Source organism: Accipiter gentilis, chromosome 28, assembly GCF_929443795.1.
Source record: "Accipiter gentilis chromosome 28, bAccGen1.1, whole genome shotgun sequence".
NCBI classification, from domain to species: domain Eukaryota; kingdom Metazoa; phylum Chordata; class Aves; order Accipitriformes; family Accipitridae; genus Astur; species Astur gentilis.
In genome coordinates, this window is record NC_064907.1 from 9498452 (window position 1) to 9519477 (window position 21026).

Below are 21026 nucleotides of genomic sequence, written 5' to 3' on the forward strand. Positions count from 1 at the left end.
GTTTTAAGAGGCTTTTTGTTGCTGCTATCATGAGCTAGTCATTTGTGAAGTCACTGGAATAAAAGTTGCCAAATGGCATTCAGCCTACCATGTCAATGTGGCTGGGAACGAGTGGCAGAGCCGATGCCTACAGACAGGGTTCTAAAGCAGTTGGATCACACAGGCCCACCAGGCAGAGAGTCAGGACTTTAAATATGTTCCTGAAGGAGAGCCTTCAAGAGACACTAAGAGGCTGCAAAGCACAGCCCACCCTCAAATTGACAGCAATACACAACCATCACTGTGCTTACCAAAAGAAATTCATTGCCACTTTTTTTCTTTTATGGAACAGAAATAATTTTAAATCATAAACGTGGGAATGAATAGGATTAAAAAGTAATAGTGAACATTAGCATAACAGGTGCCTGAAATATTTTATATATCCTTGCTAGAAATACGTGCCTCACAACTGTTTATTTCAGACAAGCTGGACGATCAGCTATATAATTGTGGACATTGAAGAACAATTCCTTGCAAAGCTATAAAGAGATCAAGTAGGTAAAAACTCACTGTGTGTTGATTACGAGTCTGTCCCACTGTCCCTTAATATCGTCTTCTGATGGCTGTTCAGTTATATACAACCCATCAAATTCCAATTTCCTTGCCACTTCCTTTTCTCTCTTAAAAATAACCAGTGGAACCTGCAGTTGAAAAAATATCAGGAATTATTTAAAATGCACTGAGATGTCTGCAGATTTTTAAGAAAAGCTGATTGTTATGAAAAATTAAGTATGAAAACTGAACAAAGCAAAAACAGTATTTAAAAAAATTAAAAGACTTGATAATTGCCCAGAACACTGCAAAGGTATAGATGCACAAGGACCAGGTCATTCAAGAATCATATAACTACAGTGTACCACACAGTTATAAAAAGATGGCCAAAAACCCTGAAAAGGGATTCTTCAAATAAAAATAGTTCTTCTCTGCTATGGAGCTATTAGAGATAGTCAAGTGAAAGAGAGCTAAAATAAAAATAATTTTTAAATGCTTAGAAATTCAACTTCCAAAATATTAATTTGGGATCAGATTTTTGGATTGCATTTTGATATCCAGAGGTGTTAGAGGTTGCCTTTCATTCGTGTCATGGTTTAACCCCAGCCAGCAACTAAGCACCACGCAGCCGCTCACTCACTGCCCCCCACCCAGTGGGATGGGGGAGAGAATTGGCAAAAGAAGTAAACCTTGTGGGTTGAGATAAGAACGGTTTAATAGAACAGAAAAGAAGGAACTAATAATGATAATGATAACACTAATAAAATGACAACAACAATAATAAAAGGATTGGAATGTACAAATGATGGCGCAGTGCAATTTCTCACCACCTGCCGATCGACACCCAGTTAGTCCCCAAGCAGCAATCCTCCCGGCCCGCTCCCCCCAGTTCCTAAACTAGATGTGATGTCCCATGGTCTGGAATACCCCTTTGGCCACTTTGGGTCAGGTGCCCTGGCTGTGTCCTGTGCCAACTTCTTGTGCCCCTCCAGCTTTCTCACTGGCTGGGCATATGAGAAGCTGAAAAATCCTTGAATTTAGTCTAAACACTACTTGGCAACAACTGAAAACGTCAGTGTGTCATCACCATTCTTCACATACTGAACTCAAAACATAGCACTGTACAGCTACTAGGAAGACAATGAACTCTATCCCAGCTGAAACCAGGACAATTCGTTAAAGAATTCTTGAGGTTTCACAGTGGGAAGCAAAGAAAGGCTGGCAGCGGTAAAAAGAAAAATCCTTCAATCACATTCACATTCCATACACTTGATTTGTCCTTTGTAGTTCTTTGCCAGCAGCTGAGACACCTGAGCAGTAAGGATCAGGCTTTACCTACAACTCTCTTTCATCATCTGGATGACATTCAAAAGTATATTCCAAGAAGGCAGATGTAACTAGTGGTCCCAGCGGAGTGGATTTTTCTTAGAAATCTGTTACCAACAAAAAATAAATCCTACTCTTCCCTGGAATTATTTCACAGGTCCCCAGAATTCACCCACCCTGCATTACCCACCTTGGCTGTATTACTAGTCAACACTGGACATGAGTATACTGAAAAAGCAATAAGTATTAGACTACCCAAGCAACATAGTGATTGCATAAGATACAATAACAATAGTTCCAATCTTATTTTCAGACAGCTAATTGAGAAAAATTTAGCGGATTTCATGCAGAGCAATCTCCAGAAGCAAACATATCATACACAGACCTGCAGTTATGAAGATTCTTAATTTTGAAATCAGTATACCTCCAAAGACAGAGACTGAAACCATATTTGGTCTTTTCTGCAGGGTTTCAGAATTGAAAAGAAAGCAATTCACTATGGTGAATAACGATAATAACGTCTTTCCTTTCTAGTCTGAGAAAAAATGTAGTTCAAAAAAACAATGTGAGAAAGTAGCATAAAAAGTCATAGTATGGAAAAAAAAAAGTTATGAGGTGGGAGAAGAAGACATCTCAAAAGCCAGAAATCTAAGCTTTCATGCTGCATGTCAACCAGTGAAACAGGAAAATGTGTTTTATTATTTATTGACCTGCAGACACACTTAAAGTAGAGATGAAAATCAACCAATTAATGAAGTAGTGTGATGACTTTTTGCCTCAACTACAAATGCAGATTGCATCTTTTTAGCACAGAAAAAGTATTATCTATTAAAAGAGGAAAAGAAAAATATGAAGGACCACATAAAAGCTTAATAAAGAAATTATAATTGTAAGGACAAATGAGCATCCATACTGGGTCATAGCAAAGGTCCATTTAATTTAGTACTATCTTGCACTTTGACCTATAGTTTTTGCCTCAGGAAGAGTGTTAAAATGGGGGAAATACATCCCAGATACACTCCTCCCAGCTCTAGAGATTTATGGCATTTGGTCTTCCTAAACCAGAAGCAGCATTTTGCCAATAAAGGTAGGATCTTTATTTCTTACAGACCTAGCAGAGATCTCCTGCAAGATAATCCTTTAAAAGATGCTGAAGTTCCTGCCAAAACACTACCACCAGAGCGTGTATGAAAAGTAGGCATTGTCTACAGCTACACCGGTAGTTCAAAATGCTGCATGCTTTTCAAATGATCCAGCTGACAGACTAGTAACGCAGACACCGTCACCTAGCTTCCTCTCACCGTGTGCGTTCACCGCTTGTCTTTGACAATCACAAGCAGCTTCTCATATAGGTTACTGCTGAAATTATCTGGCTGACATGATAACGGTGCAAATGCTGATCCTATGACCCTGTGTCAGCAGAGCAAATCAGGGTCTGGCCTGTAACTGCCTGAATTCACACATCACCTAACACACAATTTCTGTGTAGGTTACCCTAACAGAATAGGGTTTCTTTACGTGGTCCCTCAACCTGCTTAAGCAAAGTTGCTATGACTTTGTTCCAATTTATACCACTCGATGGATAAAAAAGTTGGGAGCTAGAAGAAAAAACAGTGTTCAGTTTTTCTTACTTTCAAACAGTAATACCCTATGATGCAGAAGAATGAGATGACTGTGTGCAGGATGGCCAAAATCCGCAGTGTGGGCTCCATGTAGCCACTGCTTTCTTCCAGGACATAATGCACTGCTATGACCCTCTGGTTGTCGCTTTCCAGGCTGTTTAATTTGGTACTTTCAGCATCAGATACCACAGGAACTTCCTTTTCTTCTGTCACAGCAGAGGTGGAGACCTGTTTAAATCACTTAATCTTAATATTGCAGCTGTATTCCTTTGACAGGAGCTTTACACTACTACAAGCTAAGTAGTATAACTGAAAACAATGATACCAAGGACAATATAATTGTGAGGAAAGCATTTTTTGCATAAAAATTTCCACAGAGAATACCTCACAAAGACCCTTGCATTTTGTTACACCAATCTGTGATAGTGTCCGTTTTCTTTTTTTCTTTTCTTTTTTTCTTTTCTTTTTTTTTTTTTTTTTTTTTTTTTTCTCCACTCTCTGTCCACGGTAACAAATTTGGGGTATGCTGAACTTTATCACCTCAAATTCAAGAAATGGCATAGCCCTCCTGGAGGAAACCCAGTCAACTCCTGACATTCCCACAAGTAGTCTCTACCAGCAAGGCTCTGCCAGAAAGTGATTCGAGTCTGAAGACTCTATAGAGTCTATTGTGTTAACAATACTAAACGTCTTGACAAAGATGGTCAGCGATATTCTAGGCAGCTTAAGATGATGTGAGTTCTCCTTGCTGTACACACCTTTTCAGGGGAACATAATGGCACAAGAAAATATCTCAGCTGACATGTATTAGTTCAAGTTGCCAGTGAAGTACTGTGAAATGGAGCATCTGAAGCATGGGTACGTCTTTCAGTCTGCTGCCTCTGTTACAGCACAGAACTTTGTAAATAGCTATTTGTGTACTGCAAGTCTATTATTACTTCACAGAAACACTTTAGTTCTCACCATGTTAGATTTCTGAAGCGGCAGTATGAGGCAGGTATTTAATCTGTTAGGCTAGGCAGTTTTACCGTAGTATACTATCTACAAAACCCGAATGTTTTTCAGCATACAACTTGAAAAGTAATATTTTGACAAGTTTACCTTATAGAAAAGCAGGATGAAGTTGATGGCAAAAGCAACAAACAACGCCAACATCCTCATGTTATAAAAGTTTCGCGCAAAATAATTCTGAAAATAGAAACAGAACATAAATACACTTTGCCTAATAATGATACCACAATCATTATTAGGTTGTTGCATGGGGTTTTTTTTGTTGTTTCCCCTATGGAACTTTTTAAGAGAATTAGAAATAGAAAAAAAAAAAAAAAAGAAAAAAAATCAAACATTTTGAGTCATGTATTGTACAAATTCTCTCCTACTCCATATGTGCAATAATGTATAAAGAGCCTTTTGTTTCACTCCATGCAGAAAGGGATGAAGGATTTCTAATTACTTTTTACATCTTTTTCATCATCCTCTCAATATGCTTAGAGACAACACAGAGACATCACAATGTAATAGTTATGTAACAGTAATACAGAAATCTCTATCTTCCCTCTACCTCAAAATTCTTGCGTATGGCAAATTTTTACTTATACCAAGAAACAAAAATGTCTGCATATAAGTTAATTTTTAATCTTTTTTTATTCCAAAATCAATTGCATTTTTACCAGATCTACAAAAAGTTCATCTGTGAGCTAAGTACCAAGGGAAGAAAGCTTCTCCCACATAATGATGCTATCAAGGAGATTGCAGAAATGTGCCTTGTCCCTTCCTGACAATTCACAAACCTTTCTAGTACACATTTTGAATGCTTTCACTCTCACATGGGAATTCCTCTATTTTTTTAGCCCTAACCATAAATGACTATTAGTGAATTATTAAATGAGACTATAAGAAGAAAAACTAAATTAAATTCGCATGACTGCTACATGATTAACCTAAAAAAGGAAACTGAGTTCAAAAGCAAAACTTAAATACCTAATTCCTTATTAAGATTGTGACTGCAGTTTTGTAGTTGTGCTATGTTACTCATGTTAGAAGTAGGCTGTCCCTACATAATTTTATCTACTGGATATATAGTAAAAGTGTATTTCTTTTTGCTTTGCATTTCACACTAGCCTCACAGAATGTGTGTGGAATCTCTTAGCTAATAAAAGCATAGATTTTAAATAGTTCTACAGAAAACTCTGGGATATCATATTTTACCGAGACACCCTCAGATACAGTTATACTATTTTAATTAGTCTTGTTTTCCACAGGTTTTGAGAAGTTTCACAAATAATAACTTGCTATTTCACAAAAAAATCTCTAACATCTTTTCTTATGAGTTTTAGGCTAAGCATTGTATCTTAATAAATTCTTTTTACAGGTGAACTTGTCATTTCCCAAACTTGTCTCTCAGGCAAAGACAAATCCTACAGGCTCACAAGCTGCTGTGAAAATTCAGGACATTTTATTCAAATAAAAAAATGCATGGCTGTTTTCCAATGATGAACAGGCATCTATGAAGGTCTGGGTTTTGGACAATAATTGTCTTCCTAAGGATTAGTATCTTGTCTGCTAAGTTATTTGTGTGTTTCTTTTCTCTAACACTCCAGTTAAACCTTTGCCTTTATGTCCTTTTTATGGATGATGGCAGATAGAAAAATGAGGTTCATCAGGTGCAAATTTGTCTTTACATTGGTAGAATAGTATGGTGGTATATTACCCTGCCAACAGCTAAACACATAGTCTAGAGAACAGCTTACAAGAAGCTTCTGTTGGTATGCAATGATCTTCTTCCAGAAAGCTGATTCCTGAACTTCTGGTTCTCCATATCTGTGAGTATGGAGTTGTCTCAATTTCTGTTTCCCTTTGTCTTCCTTGGCTTTCTCTTCTTTTTCTCCATCTTCTCCTCTTAGGACACAAATGAAGCCAAAATAATATGTCAAGTTAATACAACTGCTAAAGAAAAAATTAAAACCACACCTTGAAAGAGGCCATTGCATCTTTTCCTGAGGCTCAAGTAGTCATGACTCATGCAGTTGACACACATGAATAACAAGGAGACATATCCCTTTTCAGACAAAGCGCTGGCAAGGGTGACAGTCTGGTTAAGTCTACAGATAATTAAACTTACTGGTTTGGCACCTTGAAGTGCAGATGCTAACTGGTAGAGGCAGGTAATCGAGAATCTGCCAAGCTTATTACCTGAGGGTCTGCTTCATAACTGTGCAGATAATACTTGTGCTGACAGATGTCTGTAAACTGACAGCTCTAGGTCTGTATGAGTGCCTATATGGCTAAGTGCTCCCCTCCAGCCTCATGCACTTGAAATACCTGGTTTCCACAAAGGTTGCAGAAAACTTTGATTCTTCTTGCATTTACAGACCAAACCTCAAGTTTTAAATTCTGCATTTCTGCCCACCTGCGGAATTCATAAGTACCCACTCCAGAAGGAGACAGGAATAAAAAAGCTGAACGGCATCTGAGGTGCGATTATCGCCATGTTGCCGGATTACAGAAAGTCATAGTTAGTGGGCTGCCTTCTCCAAACACACGATCTAAGGAACTGTGAATTATCTTAGAAGTTAATTTGACCTGACATCATGATTAGATGAAAGGATCACATAAGTCTGTTTGAAGCCAAACCAGAGTGAGAGGCAACTTGTAAGTTACATTATTAACTTCTCTGTACCTACCTACAAACAGAATAACTGATTTCCTAAGCTGCTTCTCTTATTAGAACACACTCAACAAACTTTCACTTGGAAGTTCATTTGAAAATTTGTCATATGTTAGGAGGGACTTCAGAGCAGGTAACGGTGCCAGGCACTGCACTCCTGGCAGAGAATACATGTATCACTGCAACTCACGCAGGCAAGCGGAGCAATCAACAGTGAAGTGACCTTGAAGTCAGCAAGACTCTCCTTCACAAACTTACACTGGCTGAATTAGAAATTTGCTGTACTGATCAGGAAGAAGAGCTTTTGTTACTGGCAAGTGTTTGTCATCCCAGGAGAGCAGCAAGCACAGAGGCTGAGACTATGGGACCCACTTAGAATTTTGACAGTGACATATCAGCTGCAGGAGCTGTACACGTATCAGAATTGTACATGTATCAGGAACCACAAAATACAGGGATGGAGTGCTACACTTTTCACTGGCTAAAACTAAGCACTATGTTTTGCTGTCCATTATTTTTATTCTGAGTTAATCTCATTACCATTAGATTTTAACATACCCTATAAAGATTAAAATGATCATTTCTCAAGTGCTAACACTTGTTCTTTGTAAAGATGTGAGAGTACTCAGTAATTCATTAAAATTACATTGGAATATTAAGGTTTTACAAAATCCAAATAACTCAAAACAGGTCATAGCAAATGGGAAAGGCAAATATATTTAGGCTCTACAACTGATGGATAGCAAGTCTCTGGAACCGAGGTGCTCTTACAATTTTTCCAGAAGATCTTCTAGCTTTCTGATTTGCCAAGAAAAACTTAATCAGTCAAACACATTCTAAAAGAAACTAAATCAACATTACAAAGGATGTTGCTGGAAGAGGGAAATTCATAAAATCTCTGAGTGATGCCATTTACATGACATTTCATTGCAAATGTGTACGGATGTGGAGGATGGTTAAAAAAAATCCTAACTGTAGAACATGAATGGACACAAAATTAAAGGCAAAGAAGCACGTACAAATCAAGCTGTTTTTTCAGTGAAACAAACCACATTTCATAGGATCAGAGGTTAAAGTAATACATACTCTGCTTTTTCAGGTTCAGATTTTGTTTCCTCCTTCTCTTCCTTTTCATCTTCTTTCACCTGCTCCTACAGAAAGGCAGATTAAAATAAGTTTCTAAACACTGTTATACAGTACAGAGTTAGTTAAAAGGATACACAGAGTGCAGAATGTTAGGCTTTTTTAAAAAAAAAGAATAAAAAAAAATCAAAACCCTGAGAGAAGATGGTCTTTCAATTCACGTTAATGAAGAGACATTTTAACACTGATTAAAAGCAAACCAGAACATCATGTACTCAGAGGAAGCTGTAGGAATTCAAGTTTATGATGTCAGAGAGGGTAAACACCAGTAATTATATACAATTCCTTAAAAAACAGGTCACAAACCCCAGAAAAACATAGATGCAAGTTTTGTTTCAAGACTATACTAAACATATGAAAGAGAGAAACATACAGCAAAAATAAAAGATACAGTTACCTGGATTTTTTCCTGCACCTCAGGCATTGGAGCTAAGGAGGGAGTGCTCAGTAAATCACTCAAACCAGCATTTGGATTGTGAGGGATCAATTTATACTGCCCACCTTCTCGTTTCAAATCCAAACCAAATATATCTGAGAGTAGATCACTCTCATCTGACAAAGTTCTCAGATCTGTCAAGTCTTCTGCAGGCAATGCAGCTTCTGTTGGCTTCCTTTCCCCCTCTTCTCCTTCCCCACGCACCTCATCCTGAGTGGGATCTGGCATATTAGCTAACAGTTCAGCCACCTTGATTTTCTTTGCTCCTTCTACTAGGCTTCCTCCAAGCAGCAAACTGCATATGATGCGAAAGAAGCCCCGGACGACACTACAAGCAAAATGTAGTAAGCCCATCAAAATGCTCCAATAGGAAGAAAACAAGGCCATGACCATGTCCTTCATGGTCATTTTCTTCACCTTTTTCATCTGTTTCTTTAGGCTTTTCATGCTGAGCATTTTCATAAGAGTCATTAAATTATACTTGAGCGCTACTAAAGCTGACTTCATGGTCATGAGGGAGAAGAAACCCATTCTAGGATCCTGCTCTTCAGGCTTATCTTTCTCATTCTCCTCTTTATTTGCTGACCTTTCATTCAGATCTGACTCAGAGATCTGGGCAGCCAGCTGCATTTCAAAGATGGTATCCTCACAGAAATTAACAAAAAGCTCCATCTTTTCTTTCTCCCCGCCTTCATTTACAACATCAAATATAAATTGTCTCTTTGACTCTTTTACCTGAGGTTTCTCCCACTGAGTCCGACTTGACTCGCTTATTTCAAAATAAACTCGTTCAATGCGCTTTGCACTGCCCATGATTTCTATGCGCCCAAGGAAAGGCTGAAAGTAATTCAGCACACTCTCTGACAGTTCAAGAAAAGTTTGCAAGCGGGTGTCATGTGGCATGTGTTCTGACAGGTTGGTCAGGAGAACAGCGACATTGAAACCAATGTCTTTGGCAGGTTCATGGAATCGTTTCACAAACTCCTCATAGTCCAGAGTCTCATTCTCATCTGTTTCAGCACACGATAGTAGAAACTCAGTTTCAGACTGGGTGTAATGCTTATGGCTTTCCATTGCCTTGTGAAAATCCCTCTTTGAAATTATCCCTTTACCGTCAGGGTCATATTCTTTGAATGCATCAGAGGAAGTCAAATCCTTCAATTTTAAGAACATATCAAAAAACTTCAGAATCATCTCCACGTTGTTGGACGATTCCACAAGCATATCGACCATCTGCTTGCCAATAGTTCCATTCACAACATTACCTAGATGTGATGACATGAAATTAGAGATACTGATGGCAGCAAATGTTTTGGCAAAGAAAAGTGTATAACAATGACTAGTGAAATAATCAAACAGTAAGATTGAAAAACTACTAGCTAATACACTCGCGTGAGAAAGCTAGCTGTAAAATCAGAATTTATTTACTAATAACACTACCCTAAGACTTGGAAAAAACATAAGTGACTAAGTATTTGCCGTTAAAGAAAGGAAGACCTAACAAGCTCTACAGAGAGACATCTGTTACATTTAGTATAGTACTAAACACAAGGCAGCATACTATGAATTTTACTATCGTGCAACATAGACAGAACTAGTGTCACATGAGTTAGGATGAGTAGCTCCGTAGATTACTCATGAAGCACAGCCTACAATAGTAAGAATTTAGTTTGCTTCGCAGTGACCTTCTATGAGCAAAGCCATAGCAGTAGCACTACATGCAATCTACACTGCATTTACTGCTCTCTCAGTTCTCTCAAGAAAATAAATGTGATAGGATACATCTAAGAAGCAAAAAGGAAAAACAGATCCTTGGATCATCTATGTGTACGGCTGGTTAGTCTGGTATTGGAAGCACTAATACAATACCATAAAGGAGCTAAAGAATTAGTAGTATTTCTTGACAATGCTCTCGTTCTCTGGGGAATCATAATTTCAGGTACTAGCTATAAAGGACCTTGAACCTAGTCACTAGATGAATCAAAGCCTGTTCTTTAAGGCTAACATCACTACCAAAACAAATGCAATATAGTAAAGGTGTTAATAAAATGACTGATAAATGGTTCAGTACCTAGAACTCAGGATTCCAACTTCAATAGTAAAAAAACTTTTCACTTAAGCCAAAAGAGAAGCCAGGTTCATGGAAACAAAGTAAAACTTCTGCCAGAGATGGATTTTATAGAAATCTGACATTCAGAATTGATATAAACTATATCAATGACACTTTATAAGTCTCCTATTCACTTTAAGACCTAACAACTCTTCTCACGATTGAGACATGATAATTAAAAACCCAAAGGAAAATAGAGCATTATTTCTTACATGAAGAAAATCACAAAGGTAAAAACTTTGCTAGAACAACTGTGAAAGAGGGTTTCAAATTAAATTTTTACTACCTTCCAGCATAGACAGCAACATGACAACCATATCCTTCTGAAGATCCATTAATTCCTTCAGTAATTCAATTTGACTGGAATCCTAAACAATGAACACAATATATATAAGAAGATATCTATTGACTTCTTTGACATTTGTATATGTGCATGCATATTTCTCCCTGCAAAAATGAGACTTATAAATTAAGAAGCTAGTAGTGTCAAAGATGGTAATACAGTGAAAATACATTTAATTGCTTGATTCCTGACAGTAGATTTGAAGTACGGTTTTAAACTGAAAGAGGGTAGATTTAGTTTAGATTAGTTTACAAAGAAATTCCTCCCTGTGAGGGTGGTGAGACACTGGCACAGGTTGCCCAGAGAGGCTGCGGATGCCCCATCCCTGGCAGTGTTCAAGGCCAGGCTGGATGGGGCTTTGAGCAACCTGGTCTAGTAGAAGGTGTCGCTGCCCACGGCAGCAGGGTTGGAACTAGATGATCTTTAAGGTCTCTTCCAACCCGAACCATTCTATGATTCTATGATTTACAGAATCAAACATTTACACAATCATCTGTTTAGAAGACAGTAATTTAATAAAGACAAAGTGAAAACTGAAGGTGATGAAAAAATTTAAAGCAATAACTGGATATGTCAAGCTCACAGATTATGCCTCTAACGTTTCATGTGAGCTAAAATATTGTCGCTGTTGGTGTAATCAAGTTTACAGCTATGAAGACTTGTAAAAACAACAATGGTAGCAGCACATTGAGCTCAAAGTGTAACATGATTATAAGTGAGTGATTCCATTATAGGCCACTGAACTTTTTTGGGGAGAAAGAAAAGTTGAAATATAATTTCAGAATATTTATTAACAAAGTTCCATTAACATATCCTTAAATAGACATGATATTGACACTTTTAGCCATCTTTATCTCATTCGGCTTATCAAGTTTACTATTTCGCTTGCCAATGATTTCGGCCTGAAGTCTATCTGGATAGATTTATTCAACTACTTAATTCCTTCCTCAGTGATACATTGTTGCATCATGCCATTGATAAGGCATACTTGAGTGTTGCTGGACTTCAGTGATTAGTATAACAGACTCAAGGTACTTTATGGCAATTTGGATCTTGGATTGAAAACAGCACAGGTTGGAAATAATGAAGATTTCTAATTGTTTTGTCTTGTAATTTTTCATTCTAAACTTTCTTACTTCAAAAGTTGCTTACAACCTGGATGGATCTTTGTTCACTTAGATTGAAAATTTTACTTTCATTTTCTGCCTTACAGAGATATCTTAAGTATTACCAATATCACCTTGTTGCTTACTAGTACAAGACTACAGAAGGAAAATGAAAAAAACCAACCCAAAACCAAAAAACAAAACAAACAAACAAACCAAAACAAAACCCCAAAAACCAAACCACCAAACAAAACAATGATTTAGTTTTGTTACTATTTAAATCTTGTTTCAAATATTCTCCAAAAGTGCTCTGGAAACTCCCGATTTACCACAAAACCCAAATACTTAGCCTAGGCAGGCCCCTCTTACAGACAAAAGCCATATGGCAACTCCTGATAAATCCATTCAGCCACACTCTACACCTTTGAAAAATGGTATTTCAATAGAATCTGAAAAGCTCATTAATATATTTTTGCAATAAATAGAAATAAACAAAAGAGCCCATGTCTACTCCGGGCTTTCAAAAGGCTCTGCTGGCCTCCCAAAGGAGGAGTTCTCAAAAGCCAAGAGCTTGAGCTTCACACAACAGAAACACACCATCACTATTTATCATACATTCGGAGTAGACTGTGTTCCTGTCATCCCACAGAACAGTATGAGTAACTCCACACACTACAATGGATCTCGTTTTGCAAAGCATCTTGGCTCTCTCGGAAGTGGTAGGATGAGTATCATTATCTTCTAGATGCAGTAATTAAAAGATGCTATGAAGCCACTCTGGGCACAAGCCTATAAACTTGTCAGTACTGTAAAAAGAAATCTTGCCAGTAGCCACATCATATTTCTCAATCAACACATAGCTACGATGTGTTTGACTTGCTGTCAGTAACTACTTAGCTACTGCTTTCCATGTTGCTTTAGTGGTACAGGAAGAAAGCACAATAGCCGCCACTATGGCCTACCCAAACATTGACTATTTTTTCAATACTTAAATTAACAAAGATGTTCCACAACCAGGACAGTATCTACAGGCACTTTATAAATACACTTCAGTAGAAATTCAATGCATCACTCTTGAAAAACAGTTTTCACTGTCACGCCATTTTCTGGAAGAAGACCTTTATTTACCCAAAAAGAATGAGAAGCATAACTGTAGCACAAAGTCTACAAATCTAAGCAATCAGCCTTTCAGCCAGAAAGTCCCAAGGGCAGGGAACAAAATAATTTGAGCAAGACTACTTTAATTTATGCAAACAATACTTACATTTGGAGCCAAATAATGAAATCTAAAAACCTCAGAGCCTTCAGACCTGTATTTCTTAACTAAAACCTTTACAAGTTTATGATGCTCTTTCTCTGAGAAAGTCCAATTATGTAAAAAATTTTAAATCACTACATTCAATTAAGTTGCACAATTATTTTTAAAAGCTAAAAAGTTGAAAAATGAACTGCTTAAGGATAGGATTTTCCTACCTAATTTTTACCTAAAGAGCTGTCTATGCCAGTCCCCTACACTACTTCTATAGTTTAGGAAATGAGTACTCGCATCCAAAAGCAACTCACCCATTCTAAGGTCTGGTTACTCTCTTTCTCTACTAAGAGTAGAAAAGGCTTAGATGCAGACATGTGTTGAACTAGGGTTCAAAAATTATGAACTAGGGTTCAATGCAGGACACATCAATGAAGATGGGCCTTGCATAAAAGGCTCTTGCAGAATTGCAGAAAGCACGGTGACAGAACTTTGATATGAAAGACAGGAATTGGCTAGTTTTCTGAATATTGGTGATATGCTTCATTTGCAGCTTGATCTAATCGGCTTTGTGCCTGTGACCAGTAATCCAATTACAGACCTGCTACTTACACCCACTACAATTTTGTAATTTATTCCCTCAACACTATTGTATTCTATCACCTCTGCCTCTTACTTTTCCTCACATTTTTGCTATTAACTGTTGTTATTAATGACTCGAACATATTAACAAGTCTGTTTATCTTTTACAAAAAATTACTAACTTAAAAAGGAAAAAGTAAACCAAAAAGATACCTGAGAAAGCTTCATCTGCATGTGGGCAAACACATGAAGAAAACCAACCACAGCATCCCATAGCCTGCTGTGTGCCAGGCTTTGCTGATTCCCAGTACATGGCCCCTATTGTTCAGGCAACAACAACAACAACAAAAGAACAGCAGAATTTATTTGCAAGAAACTCAACAAAAACAGGAAGGAAGACATACAGGCAGCGCATAGCTTGGGGCTGTGCTTTAGAAACTGCTATGAAAAATTAAACATACATAGATGTTGTGGTTTAACCCCAGCCAGCAACTAAGTACCACGCAGCCACTCACTCACTCCCCCCCACCCAGTGGGAGGGGGGAGAAAATCAGGAAAAGAAGTAAAACTCGTGGGTTGAGATAAGAATGGCTTAATAGAACAGAAAAGAAGAAACTAAATAATGATAATACTAATAAAATGACAGCAGTAATAATAAAAGGATTGGAATGTACAAATGATGAGCAGGGCAATTGCTCACCACCGGCCGACCAACACCCCGCCAGTCCCTGAGCAGTGATTTCTCGCCCCCACTTCCCAGTTCCTATACTAGATTGGCGTCATATGGTTTGGAATACCCCTTTGGCCAGTTTGGGTCAGGTGCCCTGGCTGTGTCCTGTGCCAACTTCTTGTGCCCCTCCAGCTTTCTCGCTGGCTGGGCATGAGAAGCCGAAAAATCCTTGACTTTAGACTAAACACTACTTAGCAACAACTGAAAACATCAGTGTGTTATCCACATTCTTCGCAACATAGCACTGTACCAGCTACTGGGAAGACAGTTAACTCTATCCCAGCTGAAACCAGGACAACAGAATTATCTATTTAATAACACCACTGATTGTAAGTAATGCATATTCCTGATAACTATTCTGCCTCCAGTTTAGCAACTCCCAATCTACTAATACAGAACCACAAAAAGTGTATTTTCTTGCAACTTTAAACTGTAAATGCTAATGGTGTATAAATCTTCAGGCTGATACTTCCCTACAGAGTTCTGTAAACCAGGAATAACTTTATAGAAGGTTAATGCAAAATTGGCATAAGGGATTAGAGAATCAGATTCCGGATTTTTTTTATTCCGTGGCATATTCTGGCTGTCGTAGAACAGTGCTATTCTTCCACAAATTCCAGCTTCTGAGAAGCAGGAATACAAAATATTTTGAAGACTCAAAGGATAACGCATAAAATCTTTACTATCTAACAACGCTACTTGTAATTTGCCAAGTACGTGTACATTAAATACATGTACACACATGTATATAAGCTGCCTCTACTCAGTCCTATTCAGTCCTACTCTATCACATTATTCAAACCTATTCTACCACATTTCAACCTCACAAACTATAAAATACTATTTTCGTAAAAATGATTTGCATTCGAATGAAAACAATATACTAGATACCTAATAGTCTAATGAGATTTTCTCTAACCTCCTTATTATATGCAGAAACAAACTGCAATATTGTTGACTGATTTACATGAGGAGTTAAGAACTAAACTACACTGAATTCCTAACATATCATGGAAGAACTGCAATATTGCTATTTTGACAGAATTGATCCCAATCTCACTTATTGCAGAGTGCACCTCAAGTACGTCTCTACAATTCTCAAATGTAATGTGTGACTTCAGTATTTCAAACACAGCATTGATGCCTTACAACAGCCTTAATCCTAACACAAAATACAACCTATCTAATGTTCTGTTGACTAAGTAGCAACTATGTTTCGTGTTCACCTTAGTTTCTCAATGGATTAAAAGTGAAGACTTTAAAGTGGATAACACTGCTGCAGTCTAGGCCAAATTAAAAAAAAAAACAACAAACCAAACAAAAAAAAAATCTACGATCTTGCATACAACCAAGGACGATTATCTACTAATAAATGTAAATTTCACCAAATTGCTAAGATTCCAAAAGAGTAGTGACAGCTATATATATATTTCAAAACTTCACTTCCTACTTAAATAAATGCACTAAAATAATGCTGAAGCATAAATGCATCTGTATTATATTTCTATTCATGTTATACCTAGCTACATTATGTCTTCATGCCAAAAGTATGATTCATTTTCTTTTAAATCCATAAAATTTCAGTGAAACTAATTTACCTGGATATACTCTGTAAGAGTATTGAAAACTTGTTTTGCAACCTGGATGGCTTTGGAAAAATTTCGTTGTCCTTGCTCATCAATAACATCCTTCCCAGAATAATACCAATAGAAATCACTAATGGATTCCTAAAAAACAGTTGTGAGAAGCACAAAGGGATTATGCAATCAAATGCCTCTAACCAGTTGATCATCAAGATAAGAAAAATAACATTATATAGCTTTCTAGTTCTGAAAAGTATTTAGTTTATAAAGGTTTTAAATGACTCCCTCAATGATTCTCAAGTATTACTTCAAGAATTGTACTTTCACCTCAAGGGAATCAACAGGAAAACAAATAAACTGAAATAAATAATTAAAAAACTCCACAGCAAACCTCAAAATAAAATTAAAAAAAAAAAAATTTAGATCTGTTGGTATCTTCTCTTAGAAACACAACCGCCTGTATTCTGAAAAGGAGTACTCAGTAGTACTACCATGCTGCATGCTATTCATTAAACAGTCTCTCTTTATACCACATGCTTGACACCTAGTCTATAGTGGGAGCAAGTGTTGCTTTCTGTGCATGATTCCTCTTCCCATCTTCCTCAAAGGTGAACTTATTAAAGTTTCAACAAAGCAAGCAATGGAATGAAATTCATTATGTTGTCCCTGCAACTTCTACAGAATGCGTAAGGATAAAAAGCACTGTTGATAAATGCAGCAACTTAAAACCCACCAATTTTCAAAGCCTGCAATTCTCAGACACAACGAATAAATGGCTAAAGGGAAAACTTAACTAGATCAATTAAAAAAACCCCACAGAACAAAATATACTATCATGCACAGTGATTTTCAGAAAGAAGAGAATAGGTTAAAATTGTTAACATTTATCACAAAATATGTTTTCATGTCTTTCACATACTCCAATCTAGAAACAAATTAGATTTTTTTTCATTACTTTCTACTGGGTTGTGACAACGTAATGTTTTCATATTTAAAGATTAGGGAGATAATTCAAATTAGAGGGTTGAAGGGTTTTTAATATAGCCTTCTGCTTTTGTTTTTTTTTTTTGCTTTTTTTGTTTTCCTCTTTAGAAAACGATGCACTGTTCTTATGCTTCCCTCCATACCAACCCATGACTATCCATACAGCAGCCCAGTGTTCACACTAAACCAGAACATGGATGAAAAAGCAGCAGGCTGAAGCTTGAACAGTACAAACCACTTCTCAGTCACAGGGTAGTCTCAGTCAACAACTGGGTAATGGTATTCACTGACGCACTTAGCATTTATCTACCTTCTGCCTGCTCTCCTTTTTTAACAGACTCCATTGCATTCTTGCATATAATGGCTGAAATCAGTCTTTCACACTTCTGTCACCTTTGACTCTCTCAGTACAAAATAACAACTCTTAAAGAACTGTAACCAGTAGAGAATTACAGCCTTTCTCATCAACATGGGCTACAGCGACCAGAATAAATGTCATGACAAATAAATGTTCTCCTCTAATAAAACTGAACATTTTGTGATAAGCATGAAGTTTGACTTTGTTGTAAACAGAATTTTTGTGGCAGAAAATTACAAAAGTGGTTTGTGTTGCTGAAGCAAATTCCAGAGAAATTAAGAAATCCAGAATCTCCACATACAAGCCTCTGCCTTATGATCAAAATAAATACATTTTTTTAAAAAACTGTAAATATCGTATAGATGCAAGTCATTATTGTCATCTACTTAATTAGTATATCAGTTAACCTACCTGAACTCTTAATAAGTAATCCACAGTGGAAATGATAATATTAACAGTTGTGTTGTTACCAGTCTGAGTTCTCAGGTAATTCTGAAAATCTAAAAATTCAAATAAAAGTTTAATTTAAACATGTTGAAGTGTTAGTGACTCGCAAAACTACTCCTGCAAATTAATTCAGATTTAACATGATCTGGGAAAGTAGGAAGCTTAAAGGAATGGATTTTTTTTTTAACTCTTTTTTTTTTTTTTTTTTTTTTTGCCACAAACTGTTTCAAGAGTATTAGCATTTCATTCCAGAGATCACATACCAGTGAGCTTCTGAAGCCAGAAGCTTGATTATCTGTTTCACTTGTAGAACTTTAACTTGGTCTTAATTTCACCTCATTTATGACTAATTTTACATCTCTAGAACTCCATCAATATCTACATAATTACACCTAGTACATATCTTGTTAAGCAAAAGCAAAATTAAATAGCGTAATTATAGAATTCCTGATTACAAAGTCACAAATATGTCCAATGGCTAAAAGAAATTGTCTTTTTTTTTTTCTTTTTCTTCTTCTTTTTCTTCCCTAATAATGACAGGGAGAACACAGGGAAATGTACTTAATAATAAAATACACTTAATATCATGTATTTGTTTAATTTGGTTTTGTATTTTTAAAATAGATGCTACTTCTTCAAGAAAGGTATTGTGTATGTTGCAATTTCACATACAATTCTAACTGACATTAGTGCCAAATAGTGCACACCAGAAAGCATATAAATGCCAAAAAAACAATAAATATACCTTCCTGTTATATTGTTCCTCTGAATCTTCACTGTCCAGAAGCTGTAAACCATGTACATTTTCCTATATAAATTTACCTTTCCTATAAGGTCAAGATCCAAACCTCATCATTTTGGAAACTATTATCTTTTCTACAAAGTTAAAGCTGATTAAAAAAAAAGGCAATTTAATTCCACATAAATATTTTCTTTTCCCCATAGAGTCTAGCAGCTACTCCACCTTTCATAATATTTTACAAAGGCTACCAAACCTTCAGCAATGAAGAGCTTTTATCTTTAGTTACCATCACCTTGGCTTAGCAGACTGGCAGCCTGCCCACAAACCTGAATTATGTCCTTCACAAAGCAATTGAAGGAAGCGGAAGAGATCACAGGTGAACTCATCATCCTGCATCACCTTTTCTCCTGTAGAAAGGCCAGATAGAAGCAGATTATCACAGGCTGCCAAGTAACACCCCACAACCCCTAAAGACAATCTCTATATTTAATTTTAAGAAAGAGAGAAGGGGAGAGAAAATTTATAACCACCACTCTATCTGAAGCACATATGACTTGTGCTTGGCAGATAGTTATTTGGCTAAAAAAAATTAAATTATGAAACTTAATTTTTGATTTATAAATATGGCAGCATGAGCTTGGCATCATTTTACAAATAATCCATGATATACATTCTTGTTTGACATTGCTGGGCATGAATGCTGCATTACATACAAAGGTTAGGACTGGATTAATTTAGGTCCCATTCGTCACAAAACAAGGTATTCAAAAATGCAGAAAGATATTTAATCGAAAAGTAATGAAAATCATTCCTCAAATAAACTATTAGATTTTAAAATACTCTAAAATAACTCATGCAATTTACAGCTCTGTGCATTCTCAAGAATTATTCAGGCTGAAATATTTGAGGATTTAGCACCTGTCTGCTGCTGACGCAAAATGGATGTTGGGCATTTGTCTCTCCTGACAAAATAAAGCAATAAACTTATGATGAAGTATAACAAATACCAATGTGCTTTACTGAATTAGGCCCTTCAGTTCATTTTTTCGTAAATACCTAATATCCAAATGTATAAAGCTTCAAATTATTTTCTTGATTCTTCACAGGAAACAGCATAGTAAAAAGCCCTCAACTAACACACAATTATTTTGATTACATCAGTACATACAGTTAACTTTGTACACTGACATGTGAGGAGGAAAAACCACCATTCACCCAGGAAAAAAATCACAACTGAGGAAAATGTAGAACAGCTAATAAAATGACACAGGAAGACAACAACATAGGTGTTCAAAACAATAAGGACCAGCTATTGAAAGTAAGGAAATTCCCATTTAGGACTTTGGAAAAGTATTTGGAATATATACGGCAACAAAAATGGAAGCCATAAAAAGTTCCACTTTTTAAGAATATACGTCATCTGAATATGCGGCCAAGTGCTATTTGTGGACAACAAAAGGAAAGGAGATAAAAATGTTAGCAAACTACAAAAGAATTTGGAAGATTTTTTTTTTTTAACGGGGAGATATTTTAGGCTTTTATCTGAACTTCAAAAACCCATGTCTAGAAAGACAGTATTTCTAGTGCGTGAACAGAAGGAAACCAGAAGAGTGAGGAAATGAATTAAAATTTTAAAGAAAAAAAAAAGCTTTTTTCAAAAAGGTTATAGACAATAATAATTATAGTGACAATCACTGACACTGTTATATTGGTGGATAATCCCAATTATAATGTCTACATTTATAAATTATTCTATTATTATCATTACATTATTATATCTGAATTGCAAACAATATTTAGTACAATTTGGAATATATTTAAACATGAACATGAACAGAAGTTTAACTTTACATAGTCATGAACAAGTTCAAGCTAATGGAACTTCTCAGTCCACAGCCTGTGAATTTTATATTGAGAAGCTTCAGTACAATGGTAGGATTAGGAAGCAAAAGCATTTTGAAAACTAATATGAATATTTTAAAAGTACAGAATTTCACTCTTGCCATCAAGACATACTGTTTGGTATTAAAAGCACATATCACCAAAGTATATGCCAACACGTAGGAA

At 36.4% G+C, this 21026-nt stretch overlaps 1 protein-coding gene across 4 annotated transcripts in view; it reads right to left on the reverse strand.

The window, feature by feature from the left end:
- RYR2 (ryanodine receptor 2) overlaps positions 1 to 21026 on the reverse strand; it is a 452105-nt gene that overhangs the window by 24244 nt on the left and 406835 nt on the right. For all 4 annotated transcript variants that reach the window (XM_049830593.1, XM_049830592.1, XM_049830591.1 and 1 more), the window contains 11 exons: positions 19286 to 19366; positions 18182 to 18270; positions 16444 to 16572; positions 14329 to 14433; positions 11122 to 11203; positions 8687 to 9990; positions 8233 to 8297; positions 6230 to 6377; positions 4581 to 4667; positions 3489 to 3707; positions 550 to 680 (listed from right to left, as the gene is read on the reverse strand). In XM_049830593.1, coding sequence (XP_049686550.1) covers positions 550 to 680; positions 3489 to 3707; positions 4581 to 4667; positions 6230 to 6377; positions 8233 to 8297; positions 8687 to 9990; positions 11122 to 11203; positions 14329 to 14433; positions 16444 to 16572; positions 18182 to 18270; positions 19286 to 19366 — 2440 coding nt within the window. The remainder of the gene's footprint in view (positions 1 to 549; positions 681 to 3488; positions 3708 to 4580; positions 4668 to 6229; positions 6378 to 8232; positions 8298 to 8686; positions 9991 to 11121; positions 11204 to 14328; positions 14434 to 16443; positions 16573 to 18181; positions 18271 to 19285; positions 19367 to 21026) is intronic.